Source organism: Podarcis muralis, chromosome 5 (assembly GCF_964188315.1).
Source record: "Podarcis muralis chromosome 5, rPodMur119.hap1.1, whole genome shotgun sequence".
Taxonomy (NCBI): domain Eukaryota; kingdom Metazoa; phylum Chordata; class Lepidosauria; order Squamata; family Lacertidae; genus Podarcis; species Podarcis muralis.
Window position 1 is genome coordinate 2,629,235 of NC_135659.1, and position 23,945 is coordinate 2,653,179.

Consider the following 23,945-nt stretch of genomic DNA (forward strand, 5'->3'; position numbering starts at 1 on the left):
CCAGATGTCTAATTTTAGTAAGTCCCTAAATGGTACGCAAAAATATGCTAGTTTATGTAGTTGTTGTTGTTTAGTTGTGTCCGACTCTTTGTGACCCCCTGGACCAGAGCACGCCAGGCACTCCTGTCTTCCACTGCCTCCCGCAGTTTGGTCAAACTCATGTTGGTAGCTTCGAGAACACTGTCCAACCATCTCATCCTCTTCTCCTTGTGCCCTCCATCTTTCCCAACATCAGGGTCTTTTCCAGGGTGTCCTCTCTTCTCATGAGGTGGCCAAAGTATTGGAGCCTCAGCTTCAGGATCTGTCCTTCCAGTGAGCACTCAGGGCTGATTTCCTTAAGAATGAATGGATAGGTTTGATCTTCTTGCAGTCCATGGGACTCTCCAGAGTCTCCCCCAGCACCATAATTCAAAAGCAGTACGTAGTATGTAGTACTTGATTGCAATCTGCTTTGGTTATTATTCTACCAGAAAAGTTGGGGGTTGGACTAATGATCCTCAGGAGTCCCTTCCATCTCTACAGTTCTATATATTAGCTAAACTACATAGCACTGTCTTATATGGAAGCCCATATAATAGCTGCCACTTTCTAGAACCTGTCAGACGCAGCTGCTGTGATGAGTGGGACTGAACTGGACAGTCTGTAACAGGGAATAGTAAAGTCCTGTGTTGTTCAGACCAGGGGGCAAGCTTCACAAATAGATTTTTAGGGGTTAAGCAGTGCCCTGTGCCCTGTAACTCTTGAGAACCTTCATTGGTAAGTCTGGCTGTTATTCTGGTAGGTCTCTTCTCAGACCAGAGAGCTTGGTGGTGGAACACAGGATAAATCCCTGCATGGAGCACCTTGGATTCGGGATCTGCTAAGCTTGCTCGAACCCTGACACAATCTGAAAATAAAAACCATGTTGGTGGATGTCTTCCTTCATCTTTGAGGCTTTGAAGGAACTTCAAAATGAACAAGAAAATCTGAAAACATTTTGCCTGCCCTGTGCATGCTTGCAGTCTCCATTCAATGAAAGGTCATCATGAGCATTTTAAAACAGAACCTTTTTCTTTTCAGCTTTAATAGCTATGGAAATACCGGTTTAGAAGAAGAAAGCAGAATTCCTCTGATGCAGTGCCGAGGCTTTAATAACACTCTCTGGCTTGGGCAAATGATCTTGACTTTCTGTTTCCTGACGCTGATCTGTTGCCCCTAAGGAAAGCTTATAAAATAACAGGATGGAGAAGAAGAAAACCCCAACCCCAGCCTTTTCAATAAGCAAAAAGGGATTTTGCTGATTTGGAATGAGAGCCATAAAGGGGGAACGATAGATCAATAGCTCCATGTAGATCTTTATTGTTCTCAGAGATGAAAAGCCTGCATTTTTTATTGTTATTGTTTTTAAAGAATAGAGCAATGCTAGGATTGGTGGAGGAGGAGTTGCTGCTGCTTACAGCATAAACATTATAGGCTCTATGCTTGGAAATTTGAAGGAAGAGATACCGGTACTTGCAATTCTTGTTTGAACCCTCCCCCCCAAATGCTAAAGAGGGATCTGTATGACAAATCAGTCTTTGGCTGTGGTTGAGAGAGCTTCATCCAGCAGATGGGAGATCACATTGCCACCAAAGACGGAGAATCCAAAGGTTGGAGAGGGGGGCAAAGACTCTGATTTGGCATACACAGATTGCAGAACACCTCTTAGGTTTTGCTCTGAGAAGGCATGCAAAATTGTTGCTATTATTATCATTGGATTTCTAGCCTGCTTTTTAGAGGGGAAGTAAGGTAAAGGGACGTGGGTGGCACTGTAGGTTAAACCACAGAGCCTAGGACTTGCCGATCAGAAGGTCGGCGGTTCAAATCCCCGTGACGGGGTGAGCTCCCATTGCTCAGTCCCTGCTCCTGCCAACGAAATCACGTCAAAGTCCAAGTAGATAAATAGGTACCGCTCCGGCGAGAAGGTAAATGGCGTTTCTGTGCGCTGCTCTGGTTCGCCAGAAGTGGCTTAGTCATGCTGGCCACATGACCTGGAAGCTGTACGCCGGCTCCCATGGCCAGTAAAGCGACATGAGCGCCACAACCCCAGAGTCGTGTGCGACTGGACCTAACAGTCGGGGTCTCAGTCACACTGGGGAACTCAGGATTAAATGCTAAATCACACAAGTGTGCATGCAGATGTGGGTGGCAAATGGGGAGGGAGGGGGAGAGAGAAAGGGAGGTGTATGAAAGACAGACATTTTTGACTCTGGAACCACCCACCACCAGCTTCAGTCCAACCAAGCTACCAAGATGTGGTCCTCAACAGTTCTCAGAATTTCTCAGACATGGTTCTCTAACTGCTGGATTACAACTCCCATCATCCCTCACGGCTGGTCCCGTGAGCTATGGATGATGGGAGTTGTAGGCCAGCAACAGCTGGGGACCCAAGTTTGAGAAATACCGAAAGGGACTGCGGCCCTTGGCAGAAGAAGGGTTCCCCATCCCTGGCCTAGTCTAAGGGTGTCAGGAAGTGGCAACAAAAGGGAAAGTTATTAATATGCAACAGGCTACAGTGGTGTGTAGGGATTTGGGTTTTTGAGCAGAGGCAGAAGTACCCAGTTCAAATCTTCCCTCTGCTGTGAACTCACTAGCTGCCCCCCTCCCCCTGTCTCAGCCTCAAATGCTTATCTGCAAAACAAAGGAGTTCCTCTTTCAGAATCCAATCCAAGATCCCCCCCCCCCTTATTTTAAGACTAGTACTCTCTGAGGAGAGGAACCTGTGTGTGTGTTACAGGTAAGAATTTGCATGGCAGAATGCTGCCCCCCAAAAGGAAAAAAAGAATTCATTCCACAAAGAAAATTCAGCACCAGCCATCCCTATCTCATCATCTCCATGACAGGCTTGTTTTCTATGTGTAGAGATTTTCATAGAATCATACAATTGTAGAGTTGGAAGGGACCCTGAGGAACATCTAGTCCAACCCCCTGAAATGCAGGGATATTCAGCCATACAGAGATTGAACCTGCAACCTTGCCATTATGAGCACCACACGCTCGCCAGCTGAGCTGATGATTATTGCTGATGTTAAGAACATTAAAAGAATGTGAGTCTGCACCAGCAGTTTAAAGTGATACAGCCTGAACAAATCACCTGATTGAGGTATAACCCGACAATAGTGTAATGAAGGTTGTTGTTGGTTGGCTTAAATTCGTGCCCATCTCCTCTTCTCTTGTCTTCCATCACCACTAGATCTTATAGGTAAGATACACACAGAGAGAGACACAGCACCTCTAGAACTGTGTGCTTCTGTAGTGTCTAAAATATGACACTTGACAAGCCACTGGTGCAGCAATAAAACTGCTAGCACATTGGCAAAGCTGAGCAGGGTGCAGTCTGGTTTCAAACAGGTTAAACCCCGTTGAGGCCCCTAGGCAGTCACACTCTCCAGGTGGGGGTGAGGCAGGGCTCGCAAATTATCTCCTAATATGTTTTTGATTTTACCAACCAACAATTTTTAATAAAGCAATTTTATTTCAAGATCAATTCAATTTTATTTTGATCCGTTGTCACAGGGCCCCGAAAAGGCTTGGGGCCCATAGGCCTACTCTGCCTATTTGGTAATCCGGCACGCAACCCTGTGTTGAGATTGCTGTGTTGCAGGTCCCTTCCACCTCGATGCTGCTATGAAAAGAAAGTAAGTTAAGAGGGCTGCTTCAGGCAGCGGTGCTGCCCCTCCCAGAGCTCTAGCCTCCTCTGGGAGGCCTGGGGAAGCGAGCAACTCCCGCCTGGCGCGCAATGCGTTAAGCGCAGAGGGAGGGGCGCTGCTTGCGTCGGGGAGCGCGCAGCCTTCCCTCCCTCTGCAGACCCATTGAGACACACAAGAAAGGAGAGCGAGCGAGGCAGCACCATGACCGAGACGACCAAGACTCACGTTATCCTCCTGGCCTGCGGCAGCTTCAACCCCATCACCAAAGGGCACATTCAGATGTTTGGTGAGTCCTTCCTCTGCGCGCCCTGGCCAGGGCTCCGAGCTCTCTTTGCTGGCGGGGCTCCTGCCTTCCTTTCTTCCAGGGTGGCGTTGCTTGATTTGCTGGCTCTGGTCCAGGCGTGGGGTGGAGGATGCTGGCCGGACCTCTTGCCGGGCTTGGCAGATCTGGAGGAGGAGGAGAGGTTTTCTTGCTAGGACCAAACTGCTGCAGAGCCGGGCAGGAGGGCTGTTTTGCGCCCTGGGGCCATCCCAGGGACGGCCGAGGCAAGGGAGGGGCAGCGGCTCTTCTGGACCCAAGGGAGGGGGGCGCAGGAAAGCTTAGGGGCTTCTTGGCTTGCGTGCGTGGGAAACAGGATAGGGAGCGTTTAGTAGCGGCGTCAGAAGGGAGACAATGTGGGGCTCTTTAGACCGGGAGTGCCAGAGCTCCCCGAGGAAGGGGCGTGAGAGAGGCGATGTATTGGCGGTTGGGTTCTTCTGGAGGAGGTTTTCTGGGGGTTGGAGCAGCCGGGAGCGGAGGTGGGGGGGGGGGAGAGAGCAGGCTTGGGGGGAGGAGGAGGGTGGGGTGTGTGCGGCGGCGCGGGTGGGGGAAGATGAGATGATGGCTGATGGATATGCAGGAGGATGGATGGATGAATGAGAGGTCTGCCTGGTAGCTAAGGGAGGGCGGTTGGTGTCAGCAAAAGGGAAGGCGTTTGCAGATGGGGAAGCTCTTCTCCTTGGGAAATGTCAGCCTAGTCACCTACCACTGAATCAGTGAATGAAGAGCCCGGGATATGAGATCTCCAGCTTCCTCCTCCTGATCTGGTTACCTCTCTTAGTGGGGTAGCACCTTTATTAGCCACTGTGCTGGCAGAGAATGCCACCCAGTACAATCATACAGAGAGCCAGATTTGCCATGGGATGTACATTCTGCAGGCAAGAGCTGAATGCTGAAAAGCCTACTGGAGTGACAATGTGTGTTTGTAAACATGTACTTGTTGCAGTCAGGCTTTACATGCTTAGAGATATACTTCACATCTTTGGCATACCCACAGAACAGCCCCTCTTGTATATTTGCACATTGAATTAAACTGGAGTATGCAAACTAGGAGGAGATACGATGCGTTTTTGTTGGGGGAGAGTATCTGATATCTTGGTTCACAACCTCAAGAGGGAGTTTCATGCCAATGGCTACCTCTAGTCTCAGGCTGGAGTGTCAGCTGTTGGTTGCTGTATCGACAGTGGCATGATGTTGCATGCGTGTTTGTATGTATGTGTCAATCCTGTGTATACACAATGGCTGCTTCAGTTTTGGAGGCCATACTAAAGAGAATTAAAGGATGATAATGAGGGTGTGGGTGTGGTGTTGCCTCCCCTCTTTTAAAAAGCATTTGTGTAGATATGGTGTGCTGAATCTAATCAGTTATAGCTATTTTGCATATAGAACCAACCAGGGTCAGTGAGTGTCATCTTGCATGTGTGTCTTTGAGGTCTGTATAAAAGAAGAGGCTTTTTAAAATGGGGATTGTATGGATGGGCAGGAAGGTGAAGAGCTGTTTGCTGTCCATGACTGTAAGTGCTGAAATTACTTCACAGTTGAGAACGGGAAACACCAGCCTTTTTTCCATCACTAGAAGTCTAGAGAGATTGTTGTTAAGAGATTGACCGGCCTTGGAAATACTGAATGATATTGATGATAAGGTGCACCTGCTTGGCACAAGCTAAGCAGCTGACTCATTGAGAAATTAGTGAGGTCAAAGTGGGAATTGCGATAACAACTCATTTCTCAGAAAAAACGTGTGCCTATAATCACAACAGAAACACACAGAGTGGTGGTAAAATTCACCCTATTCTCATTTGGTTTGTAAATACAGCTCAAGTCTCAAAAAAGCTGCCTATGCGATGAAAAATCACTAGACTCTTTCAATGCAGCCAGAGGAGAAGACTTTCCACCAATTCACACCAGAAGGGGAAAATGCACAGAATTATAAATAATGCACATGTTGTGCATGTTAAAAATTGATTTGTGCCTGCTCTGAAGACCACTCTTCTCCTTTCTTTTCAAGAGAAGGCCTGGTCATGTGTTTACAACACTGGGAACATTCTGTGATCCACCCCCCCCAAAAAAAATCAATCAGAGTTTTGGCGAGGGTGAGGTCAGGGTTGTATTTAAGACACAGCCCAACATTTAAAGCAGCTTCAAGAAGAGCCACTGCTCAGAGATAGGAGGATTTTGGCTTTGTACATCAGCATATGCTAATACTGTTATGCAGATGAAATAAATCTGAATGAATGCAATAATACGTTCCCTGATTGTAAAATGGCGCATAATGAGAACCAGGAAGTCATTCCCCCCCTGCCAGGTGCCTGCTGGCTTACAGATGCTCTTATTTCCATTTAATATGAGCTCTCACAAAGCTTCCCACATCTGCATAGGTTCCCTTTAAGAGCACATGGCACTGCTGTGAAATGCCAGGACCTGCGTCCTAGGAAGTGAAGGAACATCCTGTCCGCGTAGCCCTTTCATTTCCCCTGTGTCAGCAAAGTGGATGAGAGGCCCAGGCCAGATCTCTTGCACAGAGGCCTGCATTGCCCACCTGCTCATTCCCAGCAGAGTCCTGATCTGTCTTCAAAGGCAGTTCCTGCAGACTTAGACCCAGGCTGAGGGATGCTGGGTTATCTTACTGAGATAAGCCAGGGAAGACTCCCAAATAATTCAGGCCTAGGCAAGATCTGAAGACCAGACAGGGATGGAACGGAGAGATGGCATATCGTAATGTCTGAGATGCAACTAGGCAATTCCTCAGTTCATATATATATATATATATATATAATCCCACATGGTTTTCCTACTTGCCTTTTTATATCTCAGGAGCCAATTTTACCTCTTCCACCCTTTCCTAGCTCAAGGTTTGGGAATGCCTAATTCTCCAGCAAGCTTGAGGTTCTTTTTAAAAGCCATATAGTGAATAACATCTGTCATTAAAGATTACTTTATTATATTTGTATACCACCCGTCATCTGAAGATCCAAGACAACAGAAAGCCATTTTAAGCTGGAAGCTGATTGTAACCCATGATATTGTGGCTTTTGGGGTGCTGAAGTGGGGAGAGAGAACAACTGTGAACTACGAGCTTGTAAAGTAAAATGTGGGAAATAGACCCTTGTCTCTCTTCTTGTCCTCTTTTGATTTGTGTATGTTGCAGGGAAGCAGCCAGGAGGCACCCACTTGTGGTGAACTTCACAATCCCCATCTTCGACCCCATTAGCGAGGCCAAGAAGGGGGTCTTGCTGCCTGGGCAGCCCAAGACCTCCAGACCCACTGCCCAGGCTTGCGCCCCAGGGAGGTCACTTCAGTGCTTCTAACACAGCAGTTTGACTTCACCCCCAGAGGCGCATGCTATTGTCTCTCAAGACAGACAGATGCCAACAACCAAATGATAACAACATAAAGAACAAAAGCAGGTATAAAAAAGATCCACTGAGAAGAGACCCATAAAATAATTCCTAATCCAACATTCCAAGTAAAACCAATAAACAGTTACATGATTTAAAACCAGCTCATCATTTAACCTAAGGGAAAATAATTCTTTTGAAAAGCAAAACAGGGCAGAAACTGGCCACACCTAGGTTGGGAGGAAGTTCCACTGACATGGCGTGAGACGTGGGTGGCGCTGTGGTGTAAACCACTGAGGCTCTTGGGCTTGCAGATTGGAAGGTCAGTGGTTCAAATCCTGCTGCTCTGTCCCAGCTTCTGCCAATCTAGCAGTTCGAAAGCACACCAGTGCAAGTTGATAAACAGGTACTGTTGCGGCAGGAAGGTAAACAGTGTTTTCATGGACTCTGGCTTACATTACTTGGTTGTAGAGGGGTGTGTGTGTGTTGTGTTTCAATGTGCGTGTAAGAATTTGTCATTACACATACTGTGTAAACAAACCAAGTAGTCTTCTTTTTCAACTTAATACACACCAGGAACTGTGGACCTTTAAAGATGCTGAAGTAGATTCTTCCTGCTCAGAAGCTGCTGTGTCACAAGCCTTCTGGCTGTTGTTGCTCAGTGTGTTGTGCCTCTGGTTTTTTCCTCTTCTCTGTGGCTAAATATGCTTTATGGTGTTAGGCTACTGTCATAAGACAACTAGTAGCTGCAATTGTGGTATCTTCCCTGGCCTGCTACTCTCAGTAAAACTTCAACATTTAATGTTTTATTATGTTTTATATTATGGAAGCCGTCTGGAGTGGGTGGGGTAATAATAATAATAATAATAATAATAATTTTATTGCAAGGTTGCATCCATGACAAATGCTTCTGTTGCTCATCTCTACCTATACTGCTGAATCCCCAAAAAGCATTAGTTCTGATCCCAGAAATGCAGATTTATGCTATTTTTTAAATGCCTTCCAAACATTAAACTAGCACAACAATATTTTTCAGAGACTGGCCCAACAATTTCTGGAGGGGCTTTGTCTGTAACAAAGACCCACCCAAAGCATATTTTGAAGACATAATTGTCACCACCAAGGACAAAAATGTGAAAACTTGTCAACAGAGACTATAGCCTGCTCAGCTCTGCTGCCCAAAGAGTACCAATGCTGGCAGAGTGCCCTGTGCCACGTTCCAGGTTTTGAACGTTAAATAATCCTTCCCCTCTTACAGCCGGTTCACCCCATGTCATCTTATTCTGCTATTGCAAGAGAAACTGGAGGTGAATTTAATTTGAAACCAGAAATACTGCTCCGGCACTGGCCCATTCTGTTTCATTCGGTGCTTATCTGGAAATGGTGAAAAGTCATTTAGATTTTTACAGTCTTGTGGAATCAGTTTGTAGCAGCAGAACACTCTGATCACATGCTGCAATACTATTACATTAAGAGCTGGTTTGTGCATTCATGTTACAACACTTGATTACTATTCACTTGGGGCTGTTTCACACACATTCATATTTTGATTTTTCTGTTCTTAATTATTTAAGCTGTGGTCGTATTTCTGCTAACTGGGAGTAAGTCCCATTGAAAACATGCCTTTTTAGGCAAGCATTCTCCAGATATGAACTTCTGATTTTATTGTTTTAGAAGGTTTTTTTTACCTGTTTTGTTATGCTTTTTATTGTTTGATTTATTGTATATTTTACTTACTAATTGAATTTGTATAGTGTATCACAGGGAGGTTTACAGTATAAAAATACAAAAATATGTAACACAGTAAGAAACACAAACAATAATGCCCCCCAAGTGTTAAGGATGTTTTAATGCCCAATGGATTTCTTATTGTGTATTTTAATTATGTATTGATTTTATATTTGTAAACTATTTTGAAGCCATTTTTGAATATAAGCAGTGTATAAAATAAAAGTAATACTATAGTAATATTAACAACCACAACTTAATAGGTTCTGTTTCAGAGGAAACCTGTAAAGCATTCCACTTTTTCATTTATGCAGATGTATACTCTATGCTTCTACAATAGAGGAGCAAGGTATAAATCTGCTTAAATAAATAAGCGACTACATGACCAGCAGCTGACCAAATTGCCTCCACCAAAAGGCACCGTATTTAGAGGCAATGCCAAGTGAATCAAATGCTCTGTTTGTGGTATTAGATCTATCTATATGGGCTAGTTGTTGCTCAATGATACAGTCATCAAGGGATGAACATGGATTCCTGAACCAGCCTTTGATGACTGTGACTGCCAGATGAATCAGTTTACAATTGATGTGTGTGCTGTTCCCACTGCTGTATTCTGCTGCGATTAAAAGTGATTTTATTTTGTTTTAGATTGAGTGTTGTGGTTGAAACTGGTTTTATTGTATCGTATGGTGTCTGATTGTGAGCTGGCATGAAGACCGGCCTGGGTCAAAAGACAGGGTGTAAATTAAATAACTCAATGGCGAGTCAGCATAGTCTAGCAGTATAGTCTAGTATTGTGGACTGGAAGGGCACCCTGTGGTCTCAGGCAGATAGGGAGACTGGAGGTCCTAGCATAGAACCCAGGATCCTGTCCATGCCAGGCATCAGATGCGGTAGAGTAGATGCTTTGCATCTGTCAGGTCCGGCACCTGGGGCTGCTCTCCAAAGAAGTCCTTGGGTGTGATTCCAATGGAAGCATGGCAGTGCTGGACATAGTCAAAGTTCCCTGTCTGGTGGTGTTTATTTGGGGTGAAGTGGGCTGAGACCAGAGGCACTTGCAAGCTGCTTTTCTAACCATTATAGGGGTGAGGGAAAGGAGAAGGAAAACTTTCTGGCAGGCTGCAGCCAGGATCTTACTCTAGCAGGATAGTCAAAGGTGAAATAGGCTGGAGGTCAGGCACAGGATCAGGTAAACACGGACCAAGGGATGGAGGAGGAAGAGGTAAGATCAGAAGATAGGATGGTGGTCAGGTAATGGCTGGCCATATAAGAACCAAGGCAGGAACGTAGGCAAGGTGAAGCATTTTGATGGACAAGTTGCTTCAAATGAGAAGTATAGGTTGGAACAGAAGTTGTATACAGGAACTGAGGTCCCTGTTGGTTCATCAAGTCACACGATCCTGACTTGACTGAGGAGCTGCACAGCACGATTCTTTCACATCAGGGATACGGTATGTCTGTCCCTCCAGATATTGTTGGACTGCAGTTCCCATCATCGCCCATGGTACCTGAGGCTGATGGGGATTGCAGTGCAGCAGCATCTGTAGGGTGGTAGCTTTTCCACCCCTGTTTTAGAATGACCTTGCTATGTGATTATCAGGTTTAGCCAACTGGTCACATTTTGTGGCAGCTGCTCAGCTTCATGCATTCTCTCTCGTTTGAATGCAAAGTGAAAAACAAAACCAAACAAGAGCAGACAGCACTGAGAAAGAAATACCAGTATGGAGCAATGCCACCATAAGCAGTGATCAAGAACTATTCTTGCCAGGGGGGTGCTTTTTGGGGGACGCAAAGATCCCTGCCCTGCCTCCCCAGTGGCGAGCTGCCAGGTTCTGTTGGCATAGGAAGCTGCCTTATGCTGGCGGAGTCAGGCCACTGGGCCCAGCTACTCCGTATTGTCTGTCCTGGCCAGCAGGGGCTCTTTGGGGCTTCAGAGAGGAAATATTCCCAGCCTGGAGATGCTGGGAGTTGGCCATGATGATTGTAAGATCAATTGTTCAGATGCTAACTGGGGTTAACAGGGAATTTCAAAGCCCCCTCTTGCTCCCCCCATCTTTTGGCACTTTATCTTTAAACTGGATCTGGACAGGACAGGACTGTCCTCTGTAAAACTGCACATGCAGTCGCCCTTACTGAAAATAAAATAGACATTCTAGCCCTTTCTTCTAGACAAGGTTTAAATTTCCGTGACTGTGTATATATGTGTGTATATATATATATATGTATATATCTGTGTGCTCCATCAATGTCTTTCCAGTCTGCTTCCCTACCCCCAAATAGCCAAGCTGAAGACTTCCTTTGTTTTTTGAATGGCAGATTAAGCCAGCAGCTATCCATCTGAATCTACAACAGACTGTGCTGTTTACTCTGTATGCCTAGATGAAAGTTGTGTAAGCTCGAAAGCTTGCAGCATTTCACATGGAAAGATGGTCCAGTGAAACAGAACATTTTACCTATTTCCTGACCCTACTCTGTCAGCCTAGCACTGGGAGGAAAATTGCTATACCTTCAAATTAATCATCTTTTCTGTCAGCCTAGAGTTGTTTTTTTATATAATATAATAAATATAAAAAGGAGCTGCATGTATATACTGTAATCTGAGATAGCTGCTTTCTGGCAGAGGTAAATGCAGTGTAGACTCTTTGTCCTTCACACTAGGGGGGAGTTTCATCCTCTCATAGCAAAGAGGTCGGTGCTTCCTCAGCCTCGTTCAGACCATAGAGCGGATGACAGATTATTTCCGACCGACTTGCAAATAAGAGCACCGAGTTATTAAGACACAAAAAATAAGTAAATTGCTTGCCAGCCTGCCTACGTATGACCAAATAATAGTGCAAGCCTATGCATATTTACTCGGATGTAAACCCCATTCAAGCTAAACAGGTCTTACTCCCAAGTAAGTATATATTGGATTGCATATATAGTGAAATGTAGCCTAAAGGAAAAGAGTTTGTTTGCGTGTCAAAACCCCTCCCCTCAGAAAGAAAGACACGGGACACAGCGTTTAAGATTTAATGGGCTTGAAATGGCCACAACTTTATTGATTAAAGAATTGAAGGTATTGGCCCTAGGCATTGGCTCCTATCTGCTACCCGGCATGTAGTCCGGGAAGGGTTAACACAAAACCGTGGGGAACCCCTGTTGGAGTACGCCAACTAGGGCCCCCGCGGGTGTCACCGCTTGGGGCGTGCCGGGGGCCCTTACCTAGCCAGGTTTCGGACAAGACAACGCCCCTCGGAGTCCTGTACCGGACTACCCCATTTCCTGGGGAAGGTGATGGCGTTCCTTCCCCCCCATCCATTTGACTAACCATAGAACCCCAGCCAATGCCTAACCGCCAATACAAGGAAAGTTGTGACGTTTGCTACGAGGTAGGCGAAAAAACCAACTGGCCAAAGATTGCCAACTTGGAAAAATTCCTACCAGGCCCCTTGCGGCGACCAACCGAAGTCCATAGCAAGGTCATGACGACCTACGACTGCCTACGCCTCTAAGGGTGGGTGGGATGGGAAAACCTCACGGCCGATCAGGGGAGAAGAGGGTGGACCCTGGGCGTGCCTGGCTTAAATACCTTAAGCCCCGCCTCCCCCCGGCCCGCCGATAGGCGGCCAGGGTCGCGAGCACGCCCAGGGATTCCCTCACCTCTCGCGGGGGCTACCTCAGCCCCCGCGCTGCAAGGGGGAGGGGCTAGACCGCAACCCCCTCTCCTGCCCAGAGTCAGAAAGGGCTTTGCGTGTCAAAACCCCTCCCCTCAGAAAGAAAGACACGGGACACAGCGTTTAAGATTTAATGGGCTTGAAATGGCCACAACTTTATTGATTAAAGAATTGAAGGTATTGGCCCTAGGCATTGGCTCCTATCTGCTACCCGGCATGTAGTCCGGGAAGGGTTAACACAAAACCGTGGGGAACCCCTGTTGGAGTACGCCAACTAGGGCCCCCGCGGGTGTCACCGCTTGGGGCGTGCCGGGGGCCCTTACCTAGCCAGGTTTCGGACAAGACAACGCCCCTCGGAGTCCTGTACCGGACTACCCCATTTCCTGGGGAAGGTGATGGCGTTCCTTCCCCCCCATCCATTTGACTAACCATAGAACCCCTTAAGCCCCGCCTCCCCCCGGCCCGCCGATAGGCGGCCAGGGTCGCGAGCACGCCCAGGGATTCCCTCACCTCTCGCGGGGGCTACCTCAGCCCCCGCGCTGCAAGGGGGAGGGGCTAGACCGCAACCCCCTCTCCTGCCCAGAGTCAGAAAGGGCTTTCTTGTAATGCATTGCTATTCGGTCGCCTGGCAACAAAGCTGGCCACAGGAGACCACCAGCCCAGCGGCTATTTACAAGCCTGCATTTAGTTCTTCCAGCCAGGGCTGTTCTGTTGATACCTGAATTGCCAAGCACTGCAAATGATGGTGGAATTTCACAAGAGCACACTTCATAAGGCCAGAAACCAGTGCTGGCTTCTGGAGGGGTTTTTTTTTGGGGGGGGGGCTCTTGGGAAAGCACCCTCAGTGGTCCCCTAGTGAGTCTACTCCATTGCTGCCATGGTTGCCAACTGCTGCTGCTCCTCTGCTTCATCTCTCTGTTACTGCCCTCTTGCCTGGCAGAGGCAAAGAGTGGGCGGGCAGCGGGTACCTCCTTCATTGCTCGCTTGCCCATCACCTCTGGGCCAGAGCAAAAGACAGGTGAGAATGCAGGGTGCCATTGTCCGGGGCTTATTCTCAGTGGGAATCCTCCTGAGTTGTGGGTCTTTGGCACTGACTCTGCCAGAAGCTCAAGTTTGCAAGCAGTAAATAAATCTGAACTCTGCAACCCCAAAATCCAAATTATGTAAGAGAGGTAAATAGTGCAAATAGATCAGCTTGCATAAATTACCAAGTGAGCGTTAATTTGGTTTCGGGTGGGAGGGAGGGAGGGAGTCAGACTAGTTTTGTCTCTAAAGGAGGATGGAAATGTAGAGAAATGAGGAATCTCCAATTAACAGAGTTGGGAATGGAGGTCTATAAAAACTACAAATCATTATCCCGTCCCCCTCAGTCATCTTGTTTTTCTAAAACTTCAAGAGAATTATACATTGCAATTGCCGCAGCAAAACAAAACAAAAAACTTATAGTTCAGAGAGCTACCATAAAGTATATGGATGGCAATGTAAATTTAAGATCCATATGCTTTGCAATTTTTCCAGTGGTTTTTTTTAAAAAAAATCCACATCCCAAATTTTTATCATCTTTTCAAGTGTCAACAAGGGGATAAACTCTGCCACTAGCTATTTCAGAGGATCTTTGAAAAAAATGTTCATACGGTTAAATATTTATTTAGCAGTCTTTATTGCATTCTGTGAAATATTGTCTCTAACCTTAGCATTCAAAAAGTAATCCCATCTTTCTGTTTCATTTACATATTCAAAGAAACCAACGGTAATATTTTTTTAAAGGGCAATACTGTAAATATTAAGATTGACAATATTTCCTGTTTAGACAGAGTATTACATGGTTACTTCCCACAAGCAAAAACAAAACTTCCTGCACAAAGAAAAGTAGCTCATTATAGAAAAAGCAGGGATGACTTGTTCTGGTGCTAGTCGTCTTGTTTTGTGTTGTGTTTTTACTTTGTATGGGAGAGTGTTAAGGCATGCCAACCCCTCCCCCCTCCCAATCTATAGCCTCAGGTGGCACAGTCCAAGATTCTGCTGAAGATATCCACAGCCCATTGTTGTGGAACGTGGACAGTATGCTTTGCAGTGGAGGCTGATCAAAATCAGCAAATGGGGCATTGCCCCACCAACTTGAGACTGCCATCAGCCAGCCCCCAACTGCTTCCCTCCTTACTTACAAAGAAGCGAATGGCTCTATCTGTCATTGGCTCCAGCTCCCCCTACTGTTGACCTCCCTTCCTGCTGCCCTACCAGTCCCAGTAGCCACAATCCCCAACTGATGGAGGTCAACTGTAAAATAAAAACAATATTCTTTGCACTCTGCCCTAAAAAAAGAAAACATTTCTGTACCAAGAAAAACTTAATTCTTTAACCTCTATAAATTATGCACAAGCGCATTTGCATAATATCTCCTATTTCACATAAATGCATTCTGCAGTGTTTACAAAACTGTCTCATTAATCCTGGGTCTGCTCGTCATTGGAAGGGAGGCACAGGGAGTTGAAGCTCTCTGTTCCCAGCCAGGCATGATCTTACTCAGTTATCCCGCCAACTTTCAGTAAACATGGCCAGGTCATGTGATTTCATGCATCTCTTGGTAACTACAGGGGTGAATAACTTGCAATGCAGTCCTCAGTGTGTTTGCTCCCACGTAAGTTCCAGTGAATTCAATAGGACTTCCAGGTAGGTACCAGGACTGAGCCTTGTTTGCGTGTTCCCTTTCTTTCTTTCTTTCTCTCTCTCTTGCTCTCTCTCTCTCTCTCTCTCAAAAAAGATTCTCAGCAATCTTAGCCATACTTACTCTTGTGCTTGTGTAGTATCTCAGAAACCCAGGCCTAGTTAAGAGGGTGTGTTCCAGTGGCAACCTCAGTTGTAGAGGGAATTTTCAGCAGAGACCATTTGCATGAAGGCTTCCCTTGCTGAACACCCCCCTTCTTACCCCGCCGCTAAAGGTGTCCAGGCCCAGTGCTCTGTTGCAGCTGAAGGATGGATAATGCAGAAAAACCCTGCAAAGATGTGTGATTGCTCTTTCTGTGCAGAATTATGCTTCGTTCTGAAATTGCTCAGCATCTTAAGCAGGCTAATACTATCCTTCTGACTGAAGCCCTGCTACCTACAAATACATGCAAAGTCTTCTTTAAGAGCTGCACTTTATATCATTACCTCTTCCCATTAGAAGAAATTCAATTTTTAATTACAAGCTTCTGTAGATTATCTGACCCTGTAACTCTTAAAATCTCTATCTATCTCCATTATTCTTGGCAAAAACAATGATCAGCCAAACCATGGTTTACCAGGGTGACTCAAATATGCTTGCACTTACACTCTTCCTCTCTGGTCTTTTTAGCTCAGAGTGGTGTAGCAGCTAAACCAAGGTTTGCTTTAGTGTTATCTGAATCCTGGTTTATGGTTAAGGTCTCCCCTTGGATCTCTCTCAGAAATTTTTTTCCTTTACGCATCACCAGGATTTTCAAGCAGAATACTTCAAAAGGAAAATCAGGACACAGAAAGATGGGTACTCTGCTAGGATTTCTTTTTCTTTTCTAATTTAAAAAGCAGCAAAGTTCCTGACATCATTTAAAAACCAAGAGATTGGCTGCGATGCGAGCCAGAGCCTCTTGGGGGACAAGACGCAATAATTCTGCCCTCTTTCAGTTGCACACATGGGCTTTTTATGTTAAGCAGAAAAGACTGCCAGAAGGGTGGTAAGATGAATGCAGTGTGTGTGTATTTTGCACTTACTATTTCTGCATACTTTTATGCTCAAGAAAAATCAAACACATTTCCAAAACGGAAACCAGCTGGGATTTGCATAAGACCTTTTCCGTAGGAGTCAGTAAGTTATTTTGTCACTGATTTGCCTCCTTTGATGGAGAAAATCTCGGATATCACATAGAACATATAGTGCCCAGACAGACCATTGGTCGATCTAACCCAGGATTTCAGACAAGGGTCCCTCCCAGCCTTACTGGGGGATGCTGGGAACTGAGCTTGGTACCTTCTGCATGCAAAATTCAGGTTGCACAATTAATAGTTGATTGCAAGGTCTTGCGCAATAAACCCACTTCCCCAAAAGATCAGGCTTCTTGCAGTGGAGAAAGTGAGGGAGAAATGTGTTGGAACATATGAGACAGCACTTGTTTTGACAAAAATTCATCTAGCCTGTTCGCAAACAAATTGGAATGAATGCTCATTAAATAGCCAATTGTCTTCACCTCCCTGCAAACAAATGAATGTTCAATAAATGGGTCACCTGGAAACAGTGGCGTAGCGTGGGGGGTGCAGGGGGGGCCGGCCGCACCGGGCGCAACATCTGGGGTTAGGGCAAATCCACAGGTTAGGGGGCGCAAATCCATGGGTTAGGGGGCGCAAATCCACGGGTTAGGGGGCGCAAATCCATGGGTTAGGGGGCGCAAATCCATGGGTTAGGGGGCGCAAATTACTTGCCTTGCCCCGGGTGCTGACAACCCACGCTACGCCACTGCCTGGAAACACCATAGTTCTCTGCTACCAAAATAATTTATCCCATGACTTCCTTCTTTATATGCCTACAATATCTTCATGTTTGCTTATATAGCAAGCACATAATCCTTCTTTCCTTTCCAAGCTCCCCTCTCCATGGCCTTGCCTCCTTTATCTCTCTGCGATCCTATCCTGCTCTATTTTGGCCCATGACATTTATTTCTCCCAGTCTTGATCAACCCCCATCACCCAGAGGTTTCCTTCTCCCTTGCTCCTCTTTCTGCCTGGAATCCCCCCCCCCCCAACACCTCTGTCAGATCACTTCTCTTTCCCTCCTTCCAGTTAAGGATGGACAAATCAGTCAGTTTCTCCTTCTCACTTTTCCATCTTATTATTTTGAAGTCCTCATAAAAAGTACATATTGTATGCATTAAGCATGAAATAGAGCACTGGATAGTTACAGGTTTAGTGCCTCTTTCTAACACAAAATTTGGAAGCTGATTGCAAAAATGCTACCTCTGTGGATCTACCACTGTGAGTCCTTGTTACAGATAAATGAAGTGCTTTCCCACACCAAGTAATTTGTTCCCTGCCTCCAAAATCTCTTGCAGAAGCCATGCCACTCCAGGGTCAAATAAGTAAATCTACTCTCAATATATTAGAAGCAATCAGCAGCTAACATCTGGTGCTTATAAGGATTTTATTAGTCAATCACAAGGAGAACTTCCTGGGCCAGGGTTAGGTCTTGACCTCTCATGTGCTGTGCCATGTGGCTTGAGTAGTGAATCAAAATCAAAGCTACCATCCCTGCTAAAGCTATTTCCAGGTCTTTCCAATTCATCAAGTGTAACACATGGCCAACTCAACTGTTACCTTATTTTGGGAGTATTTTTAATACAAAATTCAGTAAATGCAAAACCAAACAGAAAAAAGCAATTTACATTTCAAAAATTGCAAAAGCATCAGCAGTTACATGATTGTGTGATGATTTTGCTGGTTACAACCCAAAACCTTTTCATGGATATCATATCAGTGGTGAAATATTGATCCAGATGCACATGGCGTTGAATTCATATACCTTTAATAGTTGTCTAGCACAGTGAATTTCAGCAAGTGCAATTTGTCCTGCAGGGGTGGGGAAAAACTGCATTCATTGAAATTCCCTTTGCGTGGAATAAATACTCTTGAAGTTCCTTGGCTGGAAGCTGTTGCTCTTAAACAGGCTTGGAAACTGGTTTGAATGTGTAGTGTGGAGATGTTCTCGTATGAAGGCAACTGCTCAGAGAAGCGGTGGGCCAGCTTAGAGTTGCATCCTTACTGCAAGCTGTCAGACTCTGAAGACTTCACTCAGAAAAAAGGTGAACCGAGGGACGATGACTTGGGGTTCACACCAATGGGAATGAAGGGAATGAAGATCACCCCCAAACACTAAAGCTGAGGTGGGGAAATATTTTCATCCCAAAGGCCACATTTCTTTCTGGATAACCTTCCAGATGCCACATGTTTATAATAAGTGGGGCCACAGCCAAAGCGGGGTGGGTGGAGCAATGGGTATGAATTTATACAGCAGAGTAGTTTACACACACACACACACACACACACACACACACACACACACACACTGCTTTCTCTCTCTTCCATCCAGACAAAGAAAAGGCATTATCAGAGTTTAAGGACATGTTCCAGGTAGGCAAAAACACTTGGGGCATGTCGCAGGATCAGTGAGGGGTTGCCTAGGGTTCCCCACCCCTGTCCTAAAGCCAATGAGATAGATGAGGAAGGACCGTTTGCTTGGCAATTAGGTGGTTGGGTGTGGCATGGAACAAAGATGCCCAGTTGCAAAAGAGGGCATGGCTTCTGCACCTATAATGGTTGTGTGGAATTTGATCATGTGTCAAAGTACACTTAAATTCCCTCTTCTACACAATTAATAGAGGTGCAGAAGCCATTTCCTCTTTTGCATTTGGCCACCCTGGCTGGAACACTTGGGTAAGGTAAAGGTAAAGGTACCCCTTCCCGTACGGGCCAGTCTTGCCAGACTCTAGGGTTGTGCGCTCATCTCACTCTATAGGCCGGGAGCCAGCGCTGTCCGCAGACACTTCCGGGTCACGTGGCCAGCGTGACAAGCTGCATCTGGTGAGCCAGCACAGCACACGGAACGCCGTTTACCTTCCCGCTGGTAAGCGGTCCCTATTTATCTACTTGCACCCGGGGGTACTTTCGAACTCCTGGGTTGGCAGGCGCTGGGACCGAACGACAGGAGCGCACCCCGCCGCGGGCATTCGAACTGCCGACCATGCGATCGGCAAGTCCTAGGCGCTGAGGCTTTTACCCACAGCGCCACCCGCGTCCCTATGGAACACTTGGGTATAATAATATAATAATAATTTATTATTTCTACCCTGCCCATCTGGCTGGGTTTCCCCAGCCACTCTGGGCGGCTCCCTACAAAATATTAAAATACAATAGTCTGTCAAACATTAAAAGCTTCCCTAAATAGGGCTGCCTTCAGATGTCTTCTAAAAGTCTGGTAGTTGTTGTTCTCTTTGACATCTGGTGGGAGGGCGTTCCACAGGGAGGGCGCCACCACTGAGAAGGCCCTCTGCCTGGTTCCCTGTAACTTGGCTTCTCGCAGTGAGGGAACCGCCAGAAGGCCCTTGGCGCTGGACCTCAGTGTCTGGGCAGAACAATGGGGGTGGTATTTCTCCAAAGCCCCCAAAATGTATAAGGACAATCATCATGTCATGTCTGTTTGACATCATTTTGGGGGTTTTCCCCATTGCTTTGCTGGAAATGTTAAGGTCTTTATTACCCTAAGAAGCTGCACAAATAAATTCATCATAGCATAATGTGCTCAGAAGCACATGACAGGCCAATATTATATATGGACTGTAATAGCGGGAAATAATTCTTCAGCGCAATTAATTTTGACATGAAAATTATTACCTGTTGTGGTTTACAGGACATCTTCATTTAATCAGGGCATCCCTGAGCAAGATTAACTGGATGACTGGGGGCAGGATTTAGCAGTGCAGCAAGTTTTTAGTCATTACTCCTGTGGGAACAGGATCTGGCTCCTTAAATATTTTCACCAGCAATGTATTATTGGTATGAAATGAAAGGTTTTCCACTGTGCTTTCTAATCTGTAAATCAGACTGCATGACAGAGGTTGGAGCATCCCATCTCCTCTGCCTGTATAAATGCCAGTTCCCAGTATTCCATCCAACTCTTCCAATATTCCATTACATTTTAGTGTGTCCAAGGCTTAGATCTCACTCAGGTGGGGAATCTGTGACTACCGATGACCCATGTGATGGAATGCTCCTCTACATCACGTCTGGATGAATTCCTGTAACTTTGTTCCAGAGCGGGGTGGGGTTGGTGTTGTGCAAGGGCTCCTCTCTAGATGGCAATAATGTGATACCATTGGGGAATCACTGCAGAATAACTAACACAGTGGAATGTTGTGTGGACAGCCCAGTATAAATCCACAACAAACGCACTCTTATTGTGCCAAGGGTATGTTGCAGAATGCACCTGCAAAAAACCCCCAGTCTGGAGGGGTCCTGAAATCATCGCAGTATCACTCCTTTAAAGAGAGCTTGTGAAGAGGTGAAATATACCCACAGTGAAAGGCACCCCCATGGGTTATATAGGACTGTCTGTTCTGCTTTACTGATTGCACTAGCACCCAAATCCACTGCCTGAGGCAATCTTGCCTCATGTTAGGGTCCACCTCGTATATTTCTTCAGCTTTTGCCCCTAAATGATGTGAGTTGACACTATAGAAAAATTGCATGCAATCCTCTGAACTCATTGGAAAGCAGTGTGATAATTTAAAACTGTCCTCATCTAAGCTCCTACCCAAGGCTGTAATTTAATTGGAAAACAGTGCTGATTCGATAAACTGAGATCAAAATCTGTATCCATGATGGAGAGAATCAAAGCCCCTGAAGCAAATTTGAAGTTTGGGTCCCCTCCATTAAATATTTCCTAAAGAAAAAGCATGAAAACCATTTAACTTATACGTTGGGACAAGTGCGGCTTTCACTAGAAGCTGGGAAAGTTGCGGAAGAGAGCAGTTTTGCTAACTGGGAAATAAGAATTTTAAGCATTGTTTTCACTGTGGTTGTGTGGCTAGATTCTCTAATTCTGAGGTCGGCAAGGTTTACCTCGCCTGGGCCGGTTCACTCCAACGGAGATCCCTCCATGGGCCGGATCGCATGCGCGCATCAGTGTGTGCGCCCGCGATTTCTGGCATCTGCGTCTGCGCAGACGCAATTTCCAGTGCCGCAGAAGTGAGTCCCCGTGCCACGCTGTGCCGGTTTAGTGCAGCATGCGGGGACTCACCGAGTGGGCGGCTTGGTTCGGGGGTGGCTCGTGGGCTGGTTAAACGACCCCCATGGGCTGATTGTGGCCCAGTGGCCTTAGGTTGCCGCCCCCTGCTCTAATTAAAGGACATTGAAAAATCTCAAAAGGAGCAGTGAAATCCATTTGGTTCAGAATGATTCCTAATCATTAAAACATCGAACTTGCTACTAAGAAGTAAAGAGCATAATCGCCTCATCAGTGCCAGCCAAGATCAGATCTTACCAGGAGGACATACAACTCAGTGACCAGAAGGCAGATCAAGTCAGAACACAATTAAAGCCTGCCTTATAGAACAGAGTGGGCTGTGTTTCAGCATTGCTAATCCCACTGAAACCCCATTAAGAGAACATAAAATATTGAACGATAATGAGATTGGCTTGGAGCCATGGTTCTGAAATGGTGGAGCAGGCCTCCTCAAGAGGCACAAGCAGTTTTCAGACGGGGTGTGTGTGCTTGTTTTTACCCTCAGTAACAGCACAAGGCCAGTGTATGTGTTCAGGTAAATCACATGCTACAAATATGTAAACTCCCCTATTCAACAGTATACCTGGGGGAAAGGCATGTTTAAGTGACACTCGTGAGAAAATTCCCCTTCCTATGGAAAGCTGTCGTGCCTCTGAGCTTCCGGCCAAGCCTAGGGCCCTCCAAATGGCAGGGATCATAGAATCATAGAATCATAGAGTTGGAAGAGACCACAAGGGCCATCGAGTCCAACCCCCTGCCAAGCAGGAAACACCATCAGAGCACTCCTGACATATGGTTGTCAAGCCTCTGCTTAAAGACCTCCAAAGACGGAGACTGCACCACACTCCTTGGCAGCAAATTCCACTGTCGAACAGCTCTTACTGTCAGGAAGTTCTTCCTAATGTTTAGGTGGACTTGGGATGGACTTGGGGCTTTCAGATTTCAGCAGCACGCTGTGTGAGGCCAAAATTTGGTGCCCCCTCATCTCTTGCCACCCGTTCTGCTATATTCACTGTGGGCGGATCTACACTCATGGTTTTTAACGTTAAGGAAGGGTTAGGGAATGGTTTTGATAACGTAGATGGGCACATGACATTCTACTTTTTACGTTCACAATGCGTTATTACCTTGTCTTTTTATTGCTTAATTTTTAATTGCTCTATGCTGATATATTGGTGGAACCCTGCTCATATGCCCCTATGTGGTGTTTTACCATTTCCCCCCCTGCATTCTAACACTGACTCCCCTCCAGTGGTATTGAAGGGGCAGATAGCAAAGGACACAGAGGGAGGGAGGAAGCATTAAAATGTGACACCAGAGGGCAGAGCAGAGCAACCAGTATCAGGGAAAGAAATACTGCCGTGTTTTGGAAAATGGGGTGGCCAGGTATTACTTACATTTGACAAAAAAGACCAAAGTAAAAAACTGTTTTAATTAACAAGTATGCCCTGTGATGTTTTAGAATGACCTATCTAATATTGTTCTAATAGGGGCCAATAACGTTAAATAGGTCAGTGTGGATCCAACCTATGTCCTAGTTGCGATGCCCTAGGCTTGGTGCCCACACTTTTGTGGAACCGGTTACGCTGCTCTAAATCTGCCTCTACAGGTCGCACCAGACTCAAGTGTCGGTATATGAGCCCACGCCGTTTGGTCAATAGTGGTCAGGGATGATGGGAGTTGTTGTCCAGAAATCTGGAGGGCCGCAGATTCCCATACAAGCTGTAGCTTGTCTTCAACTCTGGGTTTCGTGAGCCATGCATGTTATAGAATCCTCCGTTCTCGCTTTGTAAATCAAGCCCTCTGCTCCATAGACATGGGGGGCTGGCAGAGGGGGCTATAAAGGAAAACCAAGGAAGAGGTGGAATTGACCGGAGTGACCAGAAACCTGAACAGGAACATTTGTCACATTTTGCTGCAAGTTCCTCTTGTAATAATCATAGTTCAGCGTCTTCCTGATCCACTGGTTTGTTGCATAATCACATGTTTTATCTGCCCTCTCACCTCCAGTCTGAAACAGTCCAGTCCCCCAGGAAGTCTGTCCTCCTCTGAGCCATCTGTATGGGCATATCAGGTCCAAGGCAAGTGCAAAAACCTGAGGGGAGGAAGCAGCTGATCCTCCTTCAGTCTCTGTGTTGGGGAGCACCTGAGCCTTCCGCCATGTTGAGTTGATTGGGAATGCTGGGAGCAGCCTGTAGTACAAGCTACAGACAAAAAAAATTGAGTGGGGGATTATATGGGGAGAGGAGGAAACACCAGGATTATTTAAATACCTCCAAGTCAAATGTTTGTCTGAAGCACTGTCCCTTTTCTCAAAACAACTGTGGCAAAAAAACCTGCTTTATTATTTGTTTTTAAAATGCATGTCCTGTTTTCCCACCAAAATAGCTAACAATACAACTTCAAAAAACACAATAAAACAGCACTTTAAAAAAAAAGATAGTTAGATAA

The 23,945-nt window shown here is 46.0% G+C and overlaps 1 protein-coding gene across 6 annotated transcripts in view; it reads left to right on the forward strand.

Moving 5' to 3' along the window:
* The first annotated feature begins 3,779 nt into the window (after window positions 1–3,779).
* Window positions 3,780–23,945, forward strand: part of NMNAT2 (nicotinamide nucleotide adenylyltransferase 2) — a 64,894-nt gene continuing 44,728 nt past the window's right edge. For 3 of the 6 annotated variants that reach the window (XR_013392808.1, XM_077928162.1, XM_077928161.1), the window contains exon 1: window positions 3,780–3,954. Coding sequence is in view for 5 of the 6 variants with exons in the window: in XM_077928162.1 (XP_077784288.1) it covers window positions 3,870–3,954 (85 nt within the window). In the remaining variant the exon portion in view is untranslated. The remainder of the gene's footprint in view (window positions 3,955–23,945) is intronic. The other 3 variants (XM_077928163.1, XM_077928160.1, XM_077928164.1) reach the window with 3 other exon arrangements.